We start from the raw sequence: 17,393 nt of genomic DNA, 5'->3' as shown, positions 1-17,393 counted from the left end.
TTTTGAAGAAGAGGCAAATATTCCAAAGGGTTCTTTCTCCCAGAGCAGCAGAATCCTTGTGGAACTTAATTGTCGTCCCTCAATAAAATTGACTTACAAACCACAAACCTATAATCAACATTCTGGATCTATAATTAAGTGCAAACTGTTGTCAGTGCTGCAATACTTCAAGCCTTTCTCACATCAATGCTGCATATTGGCTTCCACAACAGTGGCACTAATCTACGAGATAGATGGGGATCTACTTACATCGCATCTAGTCACGAACCAAGGTCATCAAAGTTTAGTCAGAGCTGCATATTGTACACAGGTAATGTTTATGTAGATAGACATTCATGCTCCAAGTCATTATTGATTTGTTCACCCAAACACTTTAGTGAATGGGCCTTCTATTTAGTATCCACAAACCAATCTGACCCACTCCATATCACTACCCTCCAAAAGGCACAAAAGGCACTGGCTGAGATACTGGAAAACAAGGACCACTATACACTTCTCAGGAGCCACCTCTCAGCGAAAGCAGTCTTGATCACAGAATACACCATCGCCTTCTACAGACAGGACTGCATTTGTTTGAACAAATCCCTCTCCCCTATACACACCTGGGACATGGTTACCAACAGCAAACTCCACAAAGCACTGGAAAGATACCACTAGCCAGGCAGGTTAAGCAAACCACAATATTATCCTCAACTCAAAAAGCAGAGATCCAAATATAATTAGTTTATTCTAATCTTTTGCATGCTCAGCATTATCTGATGAATACGACAAAATAAAATTCATGCCACATTCTCAAAACCTGCCTGTGATGGGAAAAGACATTTGCGACTGTACTGAGAATACACAGAAGGTAAACAAAATCAGTATTGAACTAGAATCAGGTTCATTATCACTAAAATATTGTGATTTGTTGCTTCACAACAGCAGTAAATACATTAAAAATATAGAATTTACAATAAAAAGTAGTACATAAAGAGAACAAAAAAAAATGAGGACAAAAAAAAAGAGGTATCATTCATGGCCCATGAGAAATCTGATGACAGAAGGGAAGAAGCGGTTCCTAAAACACTAGAGTATGTGTTTTCAGGCTCTTGATGGTAGTGTTAAGAGGGGAAGTCCTGTATGCTTGAGATTTTTTAATGATGAATGTCACCTTTCTGAGGCATCATCTTTCAAAGTGCACTACCTCCCAAATTCATCATCTTCAAGCTCTTCCCCATTGACCTGTTGTGGTCTAGCAATGGTCTCAATCACCTCAAAAACGACAGATCTGGAACAAACTGCAACATATAAATTTCTGTTAACACCTATGAACTTAAAATATCCCTTCACCTCTTTAGCAAAAGGATTCCTTCCAAGTGTCCTATTTAATAAACACCAGAAAATGTCTTTACTATACATATTTAGGCCTCTATACAAGATTAATAACTCACCCGAGGATTAAATTTCTGCCACTGCATTTCAAAACAATGCAGGAGCAAGTACAGAGTTTACATTTATAATTCTTGGTTTCATGATTTTTTATAGTGGTGTTATTCAAAACCATTTCATAATAATGGAATTCCATGCTCTATAGGAACGAGATAGTAATGCTCATATATTGGACAAAATCTTACCAGTAATCCCATAGACATTAAACTTCATTTCCACTCCAAACCAGTCTGATGGGGAAAGAGGGGTAGTAGCCAGAGACCTAAATGAGGTAACAGGGGTGGTGGTGGTAACTAAGTGGATAGGACAGCAATCAATATTAAGGACAAATGCAAGTTCATAGATGGGGTAATTGAAAATGAGATAGAGGACTTACCCAAGCAGGGTATCCTTGGAAGCATCCTTTAAATTATACCACTACAGGACAATTGGCACTTTATAAAACACAAATGAGAGTGCCTGATGACAAGGCTACATCAGAGCATCACCATTACCTTCCTCAAAACGGTACCTGATATTAGCTTTGCACTGCAGATGACATTAACACCTAGATCCACTACAGCAAACAGCACTCTCCATCCTAAACATGAACCATGGCAGGAGTACCAGTCAAATTTCATCAATGGCAAAACCAATCTATCCACTTCATTCAGGGAAAATGTTGATTTTAGTAATGTATGGCCAAATCCTCAAGACAAGTTACAATGCATCTGTTCTGCACCTTTAAATAGTGAAAAACTCCAAATAATGGTCACATAAATACATCTGAGATTAAAGCATAACTGCCAATGATATTTACCAAATAACTTTTAGAAATACAAATGCCACTTTTTAAATGTGATATGATTCACATTCTAACAATTCAGCACAATGGCAGATATTTCTATCAAAAAGCAAATGCCAATAAAAAAAATTCATATTAATACAAAAACTTAACCTTAACTGTAAGGAATGCATCTCTTACATTAGTGGTAGGATCATAGAGCAACAAAGCATGAACACAGACCCTTTGGCTCAACTTGCCAATGCTAATCATGCTGCCTACCCAGCTAGTCCCAACTTCCTGCTTTTAGCCCATATCCATACAAGCACTTCCTAAATGATATTTTTGTAATCGACTCAACCATCTCCTCTGGCAGATTGTTCTAGGTCCTCACCACCCTCTGCATGAAAATTTGCCAAGTCCCTTGTAAAGTTTTTCTCCCCTCACATAAACTTATGCCCCTAGTTTTGGACTCCTCTATCTTGAGGAAAACTCTTACCATCCACCTTGTTTCAAACATTTCTACCCCTCACTGTCCTACTTTCCAAATAAACACCTAGCCTCTCCAATCTCTCCCTACAACTCAGATCTCTGGCAACAACATCTTCACAAATCTTTTCTGCACTCTAACTATACATTTTTTTCTATAACAGGGTGACCAAAACTGCGCACAGTTCTCTAAGTGTGACTTCACCACAGAGTTATACAATGCAACATAACGTTCCAACTCATACAGTGACAGCCCGGACTGATGAAGGCCAGTATGCTAAATACCTTCTTCACTGATTATGAAATGTATAGTTCATTGCACTTTCAATTAACTATGTGTTTTTACTCCTGGGTCCCTCTGTTCCTTTACACTCCCTAGTGCCCTACCATTCATAGTATGCTGGCTTGACTTTTTAAAATGCATCATCTCACACTTAACTGTATTAAATTCTATTAGCCATTCCTCAGCCCATTCCCCTAATGAAGATTTCCTCTGATCTACGACAACCTCCCCATCAGCATGTCATCATTTTATCATTTTCAAACTTACTGATCACACTTTGTGCATTCACATCCAAATCATTTATATAAATAATGAATAACAAGGGTTCTATGTGGATGTGTGGCTGTACATTCTCAAAACAAAAGCTGTGGATGAACCAGAAGGTATGTCATCTGTTAAGGGCTAGATCTGTGGCATTTAAGTCTCGTGACTCAAGTCTGTACAAGAAAACCAGGTGTGATTTGCAGATGGCTATATTAAGAGCAAAGAGAGAGTTTGATAAGAGTTAGGACTTTGATGAGATTTGGTTTGTCAACTAACACACTTGAAAACTTCTGTCAATGTACCATGGAGACCATTCCGACACACTGCACCACTGTCTGGTATTTGGGGGGGGGGGGGGTGCTACCAGACAAGCCCAAAAGCAGCTACAGAAAGTTGTAAAATTAGTCAGCTCCATCTTGGGTACTAGCCTCTACAATACCCAAGATATCTTCAAGGACTGCTGCCTCAAAAAGGCAGTATCCATTATTAAGGACCCCCATCACCCAGGGCATACACTATTCTCTTTGTTACTGTCAGGCAAGAGGTATAGAAGCCTGAAGGCACACACCTAGCAATTCAGTAACAGCTTCTTCCCCTCTGTCAAATGATTTGTAAATTGACATTGAACCATGAACGCTACCTCACTTTTTAATAAATAATTATTTCTGTTTTTGCACTATTTTAATCTATTCAATATACATGTATATACTTACTGTAAGTGATTTATTTTTTATTTTTCTATATTATCATCTCTTGCATTGCACTGCTACCAAGTTAACAAATTTCACAACACATGCCGATGATAATAAACCTGATTCTAATTCCAACACCAACTTCTGAAACACATCAATAACACTGGCTTCCATTCCTAGAAACAACCTTCAGGCACCCTCTTTTTCCCAACACTAAACCAATTTTCAATCCACTCAAATTGCTGTTCCTGGATTTCATGGGATCTCACCTTTCTGACCAGCCAGCCACGAAAGACCTTGTCAAAAGCCTTGCTAAATTCCTAATGGACAACATTCACAGCATCATCAACCTTTCTGCTTACTTCTTAAAAATAATTTGAAAACCTTTGTCAAACATGAATTCCCACGCAATAAGTCAAGCCAACTGCTCTTAAATTAGACACTTTATCCAAATGCTGGCAGATCCTGTCCCTCAGAATTTCCTCCAGTAGCTTCCCCACTACTGACGTCAAACTGTAATTAACTAGCTACCATTCTTAAACAGAACATTAGCTACTTTGGGAACTTCACTAGTGCCTAGTGATGAAGCAACCATCTTGTAAGAGCCCCTGCAATTTCTTCTCTGGCCTCCTGCAGATTTATCTACTTAAATGCAGGAAACACTTCCTACCTGGTAATATGGATGTCCTCCAAAACATCTCTACTTATTTCATTATCTCTTGAGCAGGCATGATTTTCTCCTCAGTAAACAAAGGAAAACTATTTGTCACCCCTTTCCTGTTTCTCAAGACACAAGTGGCCTTACTGAACTCTAAGGAAACCGACACTTTCCCTAGTCACCCTTTTACTTTAAATTTATCTATACATACAGAATTACTACAACTGAACTATACTAAAAGAAAACCCACAAAGCATTTCTAACAAACTACAACTTCCCTTCCTTCACCTCAAGCATGCTACTTTCCATCATGTTGTAAACATCAATCTTCTAAAATTGCGGTTTCAATGGAGTCTCCGTTTCCTTAGTGGTAAATGTTTTCAATTTACCTCACTTGTTACATCTGGTTATTGTGAACCAGTCTTACTAAAGGGTTAGTCACATGGCAGCATCTTGCTCCTGAAGTAGCCAAACATTTTTAAGAAAATCAACAGAATTTAATTCACCTTCTACTGCTATCACATCAGATTTAGGTCCGTACTGAACAATTACTACACACTGAAAATATGGATAAATTCAATAACAGCAGCACAACTGAGAGCAATGCTAAAAATCAAAGAGGTCAAGCTTATCAGATGACAATAATCATTCAGGAAGAATGATGGAAGAATTGATTTATTTTTAGTTCACACAGGTGGGCATAAATATCAGTCATAATTTTAAAAAGTGACTATACGTGGTACTTTAGTCCTAATGAAAACTCAGTCGACCTTCACTAATCCGACTATCTGTAATCCAGTTCCTTCGATAATCCGGCACTGATTTCAAATTTTCTGCGCAACTGTAAATTCAAATTTCCCGGGCCACCATACCATTCTGCTGCGCATTGTTTGGTTGCACTAGATCTGTTCACGTGTTGGCGCACTCTTGTAAGCACAGACAGGCGATTCCTGCTTGTTTTCCTGTATTTATTAATATCATTTACGTGAGGTGCGGCCGCCTGGCACCCCCCAGCGGTGGGGGAGCTGGCGTAGGCTGGGTCGATCCACCTTCTCACCTGCTTGACGGCAGTCACGCACTGCCCTCCAGTGTTGCCAGGCTGGCGCTCTGTTCTCTTCTGCCTATGGCCTCAGATCAGATGTGGCCATTCCGCTGAATTTAAGCATATTACTAAGTGGAGGAAAAGAAACTAATGAGGAGTCCCTCAGTAACTGACAGTGAAGAAGGAAGAGCCCGGCGCCGAATCCCCAGCCGCCTGGTGGTCGCGTGAAATCTGGCGTATCGAAGACCTCCTTTCTTCAACTTCTGCTCACCCAGATGTGCTGCCACCAACATCAACAGTTTTTGAAGAAACTGTTGTGCTAGTTTCAGCACTAGTTCCTGATGCTTCACTCATTTTTCAAGATGAAGACGTTGATGATCCTGACAACCCCATACTTGCAAACATGTAACTTTGCCTGAAGGTATATTAAACGTTTCATTTGAGAAGCAGAAATGCTCAACTGTTCTGTATAAGTTAATTCCTGTACATTTACCTGTACCCTTTATTTTATCTGTGCCTATACATCACTTTATTAAAATTTCACTTGCTACTCATTTAATATTTGTTTTTGTATTATCTAACTTGTACTGATTGACGTGATATTTTAAAGGTACATTAGCTATTGCTTAATGTGATCCTTCTGTAATTCAGCATTTTCACTAATCCAGCACTGCACAGGTCCCAATGATGCTGGATTAGTGAAGGTCAACCTGTACCATATTTCCCAAAGTCTTAAACTGGGTAAGTGTCAATACTGTTGCATCTGGTTATTAGGTGATTGTCACTCCCACTATGTCTGTAACTGAAATCTCCATTAACCCTTCAAAACTGACCACAAGAATTCCTAAAGGAGTTTTACATTCTAAACCCAGGTCCAAATTGCCATACAGCCAACTGTAATTTGGCAGTTAAGTGGAGTTCACAGCAAGTTTGAGGGGTGGTGGAAGTTCATCTCCATTACAAATCTTAACAGTAAATTTCAAAAGCATGAAATATCTGAGTCAGTATTGCCAATGTGAAGTTCTTAACATTAGTTGTACCCTTACAACATTTCTCAGTACATCTAATGATTCCAATAAACAACTGATAAATTCCACTACCTGAACAAAGATACTAGATTATCAGGGTTTTACTGAGAAAAGATAAGTTTGCCAGTTATAAACTTGTATAAATACTTGATCCTAGCACTGGATGGTTAAGAGGACAAACGTGTCTTTCTTCATACGATCATTTAAAAATACCTAAAGTAGGACTATCAATAGTTTCAACAGAAGGCTTTATACTGAAACAAAAAAAATACACAAGTGCAACATAGTCACACCATCAAGATACTGTACTTATTTCAGCATTTTCTCCTAACCAGGTGAAAATGCCAAATATTTTTCGAAAACTATAATAAGTGTGAAAATGCAGAGAAATTTAACAAATAAAGCAATGAATTTGAATATAAAAGAAAAAACTTTTGATGGCGAAAATCCAAAACAAATAGATAATGCTCAAACACTTGGGGCCAAAATCATTGAAACATAGAAACCCTACAGCACATTACAGGGCCTTTGACCCACAAAGTTGTGACGAATTTGTCCTTACCTTAGAAATTACCTAGGGTTACCCATAACCCTCTATTTTTCTAAGGTCCATGTACCTCTCCAGGAGTTACTTAAAAGACCCTATTGGATCCACCTCCACCACCGTTGCCGGCAGCCCATTCCACGCACTCATCACTCTCTACGTAAAATAACTTACCCTGATTTCTCAGGCACCTTAAAACTGTGTCCTCTCATGTTAGCCATTTCAGCCCTGAGAATAAGCCTCTGACTATCCACACGATCAATGCTTCTCAACATCTTATACACCTCTATCAGGTCACCTCTCATCCTCCATCACTTCAAGGAAAAAAGACCAAATTCACTCAACCTATTCTCACAAGGTATGCTCCCCAATCCAGGGAACATTCTTGTAAATCTCCTCTACACCCTTTCTGTGGTTTCCCCATCCTTCCTACAGTGAGGCGACCAAAACTGAGCACAGTACTCCAAGTGGGGGCTGACCAGGGTCCTACATAGCTGCAACATCATCTCTCAGCTCCTAAACTCAATCCCACAATTGATGAAGGCCAATGCACTGTATGCTTTCTCAACCACAGAGTCAACCTGCGTGCTGCTTTGAGTATCCTATGGACTTGGACCCCACGATCACTCTGGTCCTCCACACTGCCAAGAGTGTTACCCTTAAGACTACATTCTGCCATCATATTTGACCTACCAAAATGAAACACTTGTCTGGGTTGAACTCCATCTTCCACTTGTCAGCCCAGTTTTGCATCCTATCAATGTTCCGTTGTAACCTCTGACAGCCCTCCACACTATCTACAACACCTCCAACCTTTGTGTCGTCAGTAAATTTACTAACCCATCCTTCCACTTCCTCATCCAAGTTATTTATAAAAATCACGAAAAGTAGGGGTCCCAGAACAGATCTCTGAGAAACACCACTGGTCACCGACCTCCATGACCCCCCTCTACAACCACTTTTTGCCTTCTGTGGGCAAGCCAGTTCTGAATCCACAAAAACAAAGTCCCCTTGGATCCCATGCCTCCTTACCTTCTCAATAAGCCTTGCATGGGGTACCTTGTCAAATGCCTTGCTGAAATCCATAGATACTACATCTACCGCTCTACCTTCATCAATGTGTTTAGTCACATCCTCAAAAAATTCAGTCAGGCTCGTAAGGCACGATATGCCTTTGACAAAGTCTCATCATGTTATGCCCCTCCAAATGTTCATAAATCTTGCCTCTCAGGATCTTCTCTATCAACCTACCAACCACTGAAGTAAGACTCACTGGTCTATAATTCCCTTGGCTATCTCTTCTCCCTTTCTTGAATAGTAGAACGACGTCTTCAACCCTCCAATCTTCTGGAACCTCTCCTGTCCCCATTAATGATGCAAAGATCATCATCAGAGGCTCAGCAATCTCCTCCCTCACCTCCCACAGTAGCCTGGGGTACATCTCATCCTGTCCCAGTGACTTATCCAACTTGATGCTTTCTGAAAGCTCCAGTACATCCTCTTTCATAACATCTACATGCTCAAGTTTTTCAGTCCACTGCAAGTCATTGCTAAAATCACCAAAATCCTTTTCCATAGTGATTACTGAAGTACTCATCAAATACCTCTGCTATCTCCTCCAGTTCTATACACATTTTTCCACTGTCACACTTGTTTGCTCGTATTCTCTCACATCTTATCCTCTTCTTCTTCACATATAGATCCTCTTACTCTTCATGTACTTGTCAAAACTTCCCATCATGTAGTTTCTCTTTCTAAAGATGCTGCCTTATGATACTGAGATTTTCCAGTATTCTGTGCTTTAACATAACATAATGCCTTGTTAGTCCATACTCTCAATCTAAGAAATGGCATTGTATAATACAAATAGAAGGGGGAAAAAGCTGCAAAGTGTCATTGCAATGATTCTACCTCGGCCCTCAGAGTAAAACCTCCAAAAGTACACAATCATGCACAAAATACCAATTAAACATAGTCTGTCTATGCAAAATTAAGATAAGCATTAACGACTGCAGTATGGTCAAGTATTAAATTAAGATCAAGACGTTTTCACATTCAGACCCAACAATTATTGCCCTGTCAAACCCAATCTTCAACTGAGCAATTTGCAAGCATATCCATCCTTAATGCAGATATTCAATATATATCAGGCTACGGCTGGGTGGTCAAAATCTATTTTATTGATTATGAAATGACCGATACAGCATAGGGATTTATTTTTCTTAAAAATGTACCCTTTCATAATTTCCCATCAATTTGGGATTGTTAATTTTTGTGCTCAAAACTAACTCCATTCTCTTAAGGCACATATTTGAATTAATTTTCTAGCCACTGAATAGACAAGTCTATATTTAGAGCAGGTGCTTCTCAAACCTGTACCAAAATGTAAAAGTAACAATTAATTAAAAAGGTAAGCTTGAGTTCATTTAGACTATATGCGAAGAAAACAATCTTCAAAACTAAAAGCAGTGTCCTAACAAAAAAATGTACATTTGAGAAATGCTGCAGGAGGAAAAAAAAACATTCTATGATATGCCTACTGAAACCAAATGGCAATCTTACTCTTAAATGTACTTACTGCAGAACCACAAGGCAATTTAAAGGGTTTATTCCTAATGAATTTCACAGCTGCAATATCTCTACTTATTGGCACCAAAAACCAAACGTCAAAAGTAAATATACAAGCCAAATGCCAAACAATTTAATTCTACTGTTCAGTTTCAGCCATGTATATTTTAACCCAATACTACCTTTTAATTTTCATAGCAAACTCTCAATTTCCAAATTGCACAGCAAAGATCTAAAATTAGCTTTCAAGATCCTGAAGTGCTTATAAAAATTCATGCTCCCTATATTCTTATTTAGTATAGCTATAATTTTTCTTGATTTGCAGATCAACATCTTAACATATTGAAAATAGATAAACTATATCAAAACCTTTGAAAGGCTATGATTTCTGTAGCAATGGTAAACTCATTGTATTATACACCACATTCCGCACCCACAATTGGTCACATTATACTTTTATCTGCGCAGCAGGTGTTGAGCAAGCCCAAACTTAGGCATAATAATTATGCAAAACCTTTTAATCTAACTTCACATAAAATTTGTCCAGTAAATATTAAAACTGTCATCTTACAGTCAAAGCTTTAAAGAAAATATAGTGGATTCCAGTTATTTGGTTCCTCGGCAGCCACTTATTTGGGACAACTCAAAGAACAAAAACTAATTAAGAAAATAGCTAGGATTTCCTTTGGTTATTTGGGATACTATGCCTCTTAATTGGGTCAGGAAATTGTTACTGAACAGTTTCCAACTAGTATCAGTTGCATACACGAGTGGCCATTTGACACTACACAGTGCTTAGAGCAAAGTTTTTAAAATACTGTCAGTTGTGTATTTGTATTTAAAAAGCATTGTTTTTTGTCACTGATAGGTGACAAGAAATCAGCAGTAAGACAATTCAGAACTGTTTTGCTCAATGTGGTTTCAAGCATTCAGGCTTGAAGGTGCCAGAAACAGCTAGGAGTGAAAATGAAACAATTTCATTATTTCAGCAAGTTAGGAACTATGAAGAATTTGAAATTATCAACAATTATCTTGAATGTTACAATGGAAGTGAAGATCTGAAGGATGCAATTGTCAAAAACATTGTATGAAAGCAGTCCATTATCTGTTCTAGGTGTCCGTGCTAATTTTGTTCCATTTACTATCAATCAAAAGAATACGGCAGCGTACACGGGTTGAATTCCTCCATCAGCAACTTTTAGGAATGAAGTTTAATAGTGCTGTAGTATCAATAGTGTTCTAGCAACACACACAATGCTGGAGGAACTCAGCAGGCCAGTTAGCATCAATGGAAAAAAAGTACAGTCAATGTTTCAAGCTGAAACCCTTCAGCAGGACTGGAGAAAAAAAGCTGAAGAGATTTGAAAGGCGGGGGAAGGGGAGGGAAAAACACTAGGCGATAGTGAAACTTGGAGGGGGAGGAATAATGCAAAGAGCTAGGAAGTTGATTGGTGAAAGAGAGACAGAAGGCCATGGAAGAAAGAAAAGAGGGGGTGGGAAGGAGAGGAGCACCAGAGGGAGGTGATGGGGGGGCAAGGAGACAACATGAGAGAGGGACAAGGGGATGGGGAATGGTGAAGGGGGAGGGACTATACTTTTCCCCCCTAGATACTGCCTGGCCTGCTGAGTTCCTCTAGCATTTTGTGTGTGTTGCTTGGACTTCCAGCATCTGCAGATTTTCTCTTCATTGTGATTTGATAGCTTTCCAATTTTCATTTAAATACATCATTTGTTGCTCAGTTATATGGCAATTTATCTTTTTTATGCCTTTCTAGCCATTTCCTCAAAACTTCAGCTAACTGGGGCAGCCACTTAATTGGGCCAAAGCGTACTTGCCTCAATTAAATGGAGCTTACTGTAGTAACAGACTGAATTACATTGGCTGATCAACAAGGACAATATTAAATCACTTGAGATCCTAAAGCAATTCACATAATCAGTTGCAAATCTGTAGCATTTAACCTGCTTATATTCTTCATAGCATAAACGTTATGACTGCCTTCAGAATTATTAAGCCTGTATTTTTCATTTTCTATTGGCTATTAGATCAATGACAATTTTATTTTGGAGTAATACGCAAAAAGTGCTGGTGGAACCCAGCAGGTCAGGCAGCATCTATGGAAATGAGTACTTTACCTGAGAATCCGCTGGGTCCAAACAATTCTTCCAGATGACCAGTATCACTTCATCTGCAAATCTGTTGGGGCAATCCACTGTATCTGGTGCTCCCAATGTAGCTTTATCTGCTTTAGCGACACCGAACATAAATTGGGGAACCGCTTCGTCAAGCACCTTCACTCCATCCACAAAAAGCAGGACTTCCCAATGGCCAACCACTTCAATTCCTATCCCCACTCCAACATACCAGTCTACATCTCTTCTTCTCAAAGATGAGCCCACTCTCAGATTGGAGGAACAAAATTTGTATCCCATTTTGGTCACCTCCAACCTGATGACATGAATATAGATTTCTCCAATGTCCAGTAAGTTCCCCCCCCCACTTTCCCCTTGTTCATTTCCCCATTCTGCCCCCCATCTCTTATCCTCACCTATCACTTTCCCTTTCTCATATGGGCCACTCTCCTCTCCTACCAAACTCCTTCTCAAACCCTTCAATTTTCCACCCATCACCTTTCAGCTTCTTAATTCAGTCTCCTCTCCCACCACCCAGCTTCTTCATCTAGCTTGTACTCCTTCCCCTCCTCCACCTTATTCTGTCATCTTTCCCCCTTCCTCTCCAGTCCCGATGAAAGATCTCAGTCCAAAATGTCGACTGTTTATTCATTTCCATAGATGCTGCCTCGTCTGCTGAGCTCCTCCTGCATTGTTTATATTGCTTTGGATTTCCAGCATTTGTGGAATCTCTTGTTTATATACCTTTGCAGTTACATGAAACATCCAATTTAATTTTACGGTGGAATTCAAAAAAGGAACACTTCACTCAAGTCAAAACAAAAGTCTTCAATTAAATACCCTAAATTCAGTTAAAGTTATAGAACCTTGCTAATAAATGCAAAATCTTTCCAGGATTTATCAAATCTTTGAGAGAGATCACAAGCATTCCATGATCCATTAAGCAAAGCACTGTATATTCCTACATTGCATATTCATTTTCTCATTTAAGAGACAAGTAAGTTTATTTGCATTCGGGATGGAGCACCTGAAAGGACAACAGAGTTCTTCCAGCAATGTTTGTTGCTCATGAAAGTACAATTCTTGCTGCCATTGTCATTACTAGACCTACAGTTTTCAGCAATATTCAACTTGAATTTCTTGCACGAAATGCACCAATTCCAATTTATCATATTAAAGCTTACAGTACACTTGCATCCTGAAAAATGTGTTCTCGAGGATTAAACTTGGAACAAAAGATCTGTTGAAAAGTAAAGCAAAAAATTAAAACAGTATTTTAGGAAATAAATTTTAACTTAACACGTTTGCCACATGAAATAGTTTAATTAAATTAGAAGAGGTTCAAATAGTGGGTAACTAACTTAAAATCAGGATGAACTGAACCTTTTCTGTGTAGCTTATGAAATGTTTGAAAATTTTAGCAATTGAGGGAGAAGAATTTTTTTCTTTTTTTGTCAACAAAAAATCTTCGAAGCCTTAAAAAAAACCAATAACCCTGAAACCGCTGCTTCAACTATACAGGCTTTTAAAGAGCGTTACAAGTCACTCAATATCAAGTCATATTTGCATCATCTAAATTCAGCACAATTTAGTAAATAATCAGTGCTAAATCAGTGCAAATTTAAGCACTAAGCTCCAGTGCAAAATTCCTGTTTGTATCAGAAGCACAATAGAGATTTCTCACTCTACATTCATCAACAATTGACTGCACAATGACATTCATAAGTTTATCATTGGGTTTTCACTTTATGGAAATTTCTAGTTTCTCCCAAAATTACAATATACAATTGCCAAAAACATGATACAACTTATCATTATAAACTTTGATTTACAGATCATTTGTTAATTAGTCAACAAAACAAATATTGTGGATCCTCTTAGCATTAAATACACTATTTTGACACATGCTTACAAAATACCATCTACTGTTCAGGAAAGCATACATGTTCTTGAAGGACCACTTGTCAATTTCAGTCAGCTCCATATATAATAGATAAAAGTAATTTTTGTGCTCAAAATTAGATTGGATATAAACACGTGAAAATCTGCAGATGCTGCAAATCCAATGCAATACACACAAAATGCTGGAGGAACTCAGCAGGTCAGGCAGCATCAATGGAAAAAGAGTCATCAGGACTGGATAAGTGTCTTGACCCGAAATGTCCACTGTTTACTCTTTTCCACAAATACTGTCCTGGCCTGCTGAGTTCCTCCAGCATTTTGTGTGTGTTAGTTTAGATTGGATACAATTCCCTTTCCTTCTATTAAAATTGGGTTAAGATAAGCACACATTCAACATAGAAAAGTCAACAGGTACTGAAATTATCAAAATAAATTGAAATGTGAATGATAATTGCATTTTAAAAATTCTTTTTATTACTCCTGTCAATCCAACACTGCAAAAATTTGATGGAATACTGTTAATGGCAAATGTGTCATTTGATCATCACAATTCCCTTGAAGTTAGTCTATTTTTCCCCAGATAAAAACAATCTTATCCCAATACCACGAACATACAGACAAGCACCACTGTGGTATGCGGAGTCAGAGTATCAAAATGCAACATCACTTTAAATGCAAATATCCAACTTTCAAACCAAACCCAGTAATTTAAAAATTAATTCAAGTACAAGTTTCACAAGAACATCAGCAAATAAAGTTGTCAAATAGTAATTTTAACCATGATACATGTTCACAATATAGTTCAAAAAATCTAGGAGAAAGCAGTGCAAAATACTATAAAATTGCTTTTAACAGAAAATTACAGATTTTTTGCTAACCGCAAACTTTCCTGTTTACATAATTAGTTACAAAAAGCATCTAAAATTGAATGCAAATAGGTCAATAATCTGTTTTAAAGAATAGATGGTCAGAATAACTACAGCTTTTGAAGTTTCAGCTGCAGAACTTTTGAACAATTCAGCTGCTCAGTTACCTCCCTAGTATATTACAGCTTCTGAAAACTGCCACAATGCAATGGCACGAAGTGGAGATCAGCGGCTTTGCATGATATAGTGTAAAAAAAAGTGGGTATTACTATTACCAGAAAATGTGACTATGCATATTGAGAAGTTATACTTCTACCCACCCCAAAAAACTCAGTGTAGCCAATCTATCCACTCTAGCAAAGTATTTATTCTAAATTTGCAGATCAAGAATAACTTAAAGTTCTATGACATCAGTAAGCTCCATAATCATATTGTGCAACTCACTCTAAATACTGGAGGAACTCAGCAAGTCAGGGAGCATCTACGGAGAGGACTAAACAGTCAACGCTTCCAAGAAAACTTCACCACAACTGGAAAAGGTAGGTCTTGGCACAAAATGTCAACTGTTTATTCCCTCCACAGATGCTGCTTGACTGAGTTTCTTGAGCATTTTGTGTGCTGCTCAAGACTTAGAGCATCTGTAGAATCTCAAGCTAATAATCATACTGCATACTTTAGCACAATGAAAACTTGATGCTGAACAGTGTACTTCACAAACACTGGATATGTGAAGTCTAGAAATGCATGGAAGGTAGTGAATTTGTCAGTACATATACTAACGCTGACATTAAAAATGTCATCTAAAATTATAAATTTCTGTTATTAATTTGTTTCCCATCAATTATAAATTATTTTGCTTCACAATTTTTGACATTGGCATACAAGATGTTTTATCCATCCTTCAGATGCCTTCATTGAAAACACCAAAGAATGAATGAGTTCATCTTTAAAGGTATCTTACAAGACAGACCTGTGACAGAAGCAATGCCCAAAATGATTTTTTAATTAGAACATCGATTCTGTATTCTTTCCGAATTTGAAACTTAGCCAGGAATGTATTATACATTAGACATAAAAAGAACTCGGAAGAGTAACTATTCTCCTTAAACAATTTGAATTTCGAAAGGTGCGTACAGACGTGTTTAATAAAACTTTAAGACGATGACAGAAACGCCGATCATTGGATGAAAACACTGCAAATGAGCTGAAGAATGATTCGATGGGAGCACATTGAGTCCACAAACACAAGTGATAGGGAAGGACTTTCCAATTGAAGTATGTTTTGCAGTATTTTAAAACTGCATTCTATGAATCGCAATCACCTGAACTGCTGGAACAAAATAACCTCCAAAAAAAAAGAAACGTTAACCCGTATTTCAGAGAGACAACCTGTGTAACGGGTTATGAGTAATGTCCACAAATCAATGAGAACAATAGAATCGACGGGAAATGCAAACAAAAAAATGACTTCAGTCATCATTAAAATGAATGGGAAAAAAATCAAAAATCTATTTCGTTTCGCAACTTTTTTGCATTAGAATCGAATAAAACAAAAACCGTTTTCAGAAAAAAAATTATTTTAAGTCAAGCAATATTTTCTGCAATAAATAATACAAGTTGAGAGTTTAGCTGGAGCCAAAAGAGAATAATTACAAAGTTTTATCCAGGTCTATAAATACAGCGAAGGTACCTGCTGTCACTAGCCTGGTGGCGTGGACGAAAGAAGGGTCCAGGCTGTCCTTCTCGGCCATCAGCTCGGGTAAATACTTCTCATCCTCCATCCTGCAGCAAAGGGCGACTTGGGTCATTTTTTAAAATTTGTTAGCACAGTAATGAATAATTACTTAAAATCCACCCACCACCCCAACCTCACATACAAAAAAAATCAGCCAAAGCGTCCAACTCGGGCGGTGAAATGCCGCGGCTCAGCTGTTTAAATTAACACAAATCCGCAAAATACAGGACAGAAAGGCAGTCCCGAAGACACGGCTGTGAGGTAACCGCTGCCCCGAACCCCTCTATTACTTTATTTTCTCACTCACTCATTCGTTTTCTCTCTATTTACCCCCTTTCCTTCCCCCTTTCTCCGCTTCAGGCGACAACGCAGATTATAAAGAGAGGAAACGAAATCAAAAATAACCGTCCGCTGCCTCCGTTCCAGCCCGCCCCCAGCCTACTGATTGGTCCTGTTCGTGTCACTCAAAAGTCTGCCCCTGCTGCTATTGGACACCCCTGCACCTTTTCGCAAACGTGGTTCGACCTATCGCCGCGCGAATTTTTCGCACCCTGCGAAAGAGCCGAGCCGGCTTCGGAGGCGGCAAGTGCTTCCCAGCTCCGAGCTTCGTCAGAGGTCCATCACCGGTTAGTCCCCGCCCCCTATCCTGCTTTCTGTCCTGAATGGGCTTTGTGCCCGTCAATCAAAATTGTAGCACCGCTCACTCAGTGGAGGGGCACCATATATTTCCGCGGAGTAAAATAATTCAATAACTGTAAATAAATCGTGTTTGTTTCATTATGAACAGAGTTTCAAAATATTTATAACATTTTATGCAATGTAACTTTGTATTCGTTTTATGCATTCAATTTATTAAAACATATTTGATGTTTGCTTACAGTCGGAATATACAGGAATCTGTTGCAATGAATGTTATTGATTATTTTTGATAAAAAGGGGCAGAAGAATATGAGGTGACAGTGAATCTCACCAAGAATGAACTCCAGCTGTAGCTA

At 38.4% G+C, this 17,393-nt stretch overlaps 1 protein-coding gene across 3 annotated transcripts in view; it reads right to left on the bottom strand.

Moving 5' to 3' along the window:
- Positions 1 to 16,839, bottom strand: part of LOC132397040 (KH domain-containing, RNA-binding, signal transduction-associated protein 3-like) — a 222,965-nt gene extending 206,126 nt beyond the window's left edge. For 2 of the 3 annotated variants that reach the window (XR_009513245.1, XM_059975282.1), the window contains exons 1-2: positions 16,706 to 16,839; positions 16,354 to 16,445 (exon numbers count right to left, since the gene is read on the bottom strand). Coding sequence is in view for 1 of the 3 variants with exons in the window: in XM_059975282.1 (XP_059831265.1) it covers positions 16,354 to 16,444 (91 nt within the window). In the remaining 2 variants the exon portion in view is untranslated. The remainder of the gene's footprint in view (positions 1 to 16,353; positions 16,446 to 16,705) is intronic. The other variant, XR_009513247.1, reaches the window with a different exon arrangement.
- Between the last annotated feature and the right edge of the window lie 554 nt (positions 16,840 to 17,393).

This window comes from Hypanus sabinus, chromosome 1 (genome assembly GCF_030144855.1).
Source record: "Hypanus sabinus isolate sHypSab1 chromosome 1, sHypSab1.hap1, whole genome shotgun sequence".
Taxonomy (NCBI): Eukaryota; Metazoa; Chordata; class Chondrichthyes; order Myliobatiformes; family Dasyatidae; genus Hypanus; species Hypanus sabinus.
The sequence above is the reverse complement of the archived record's forward strand: the minus strand, read 5'-3'. Positions and strand labels throughout refer to the sequence as shown.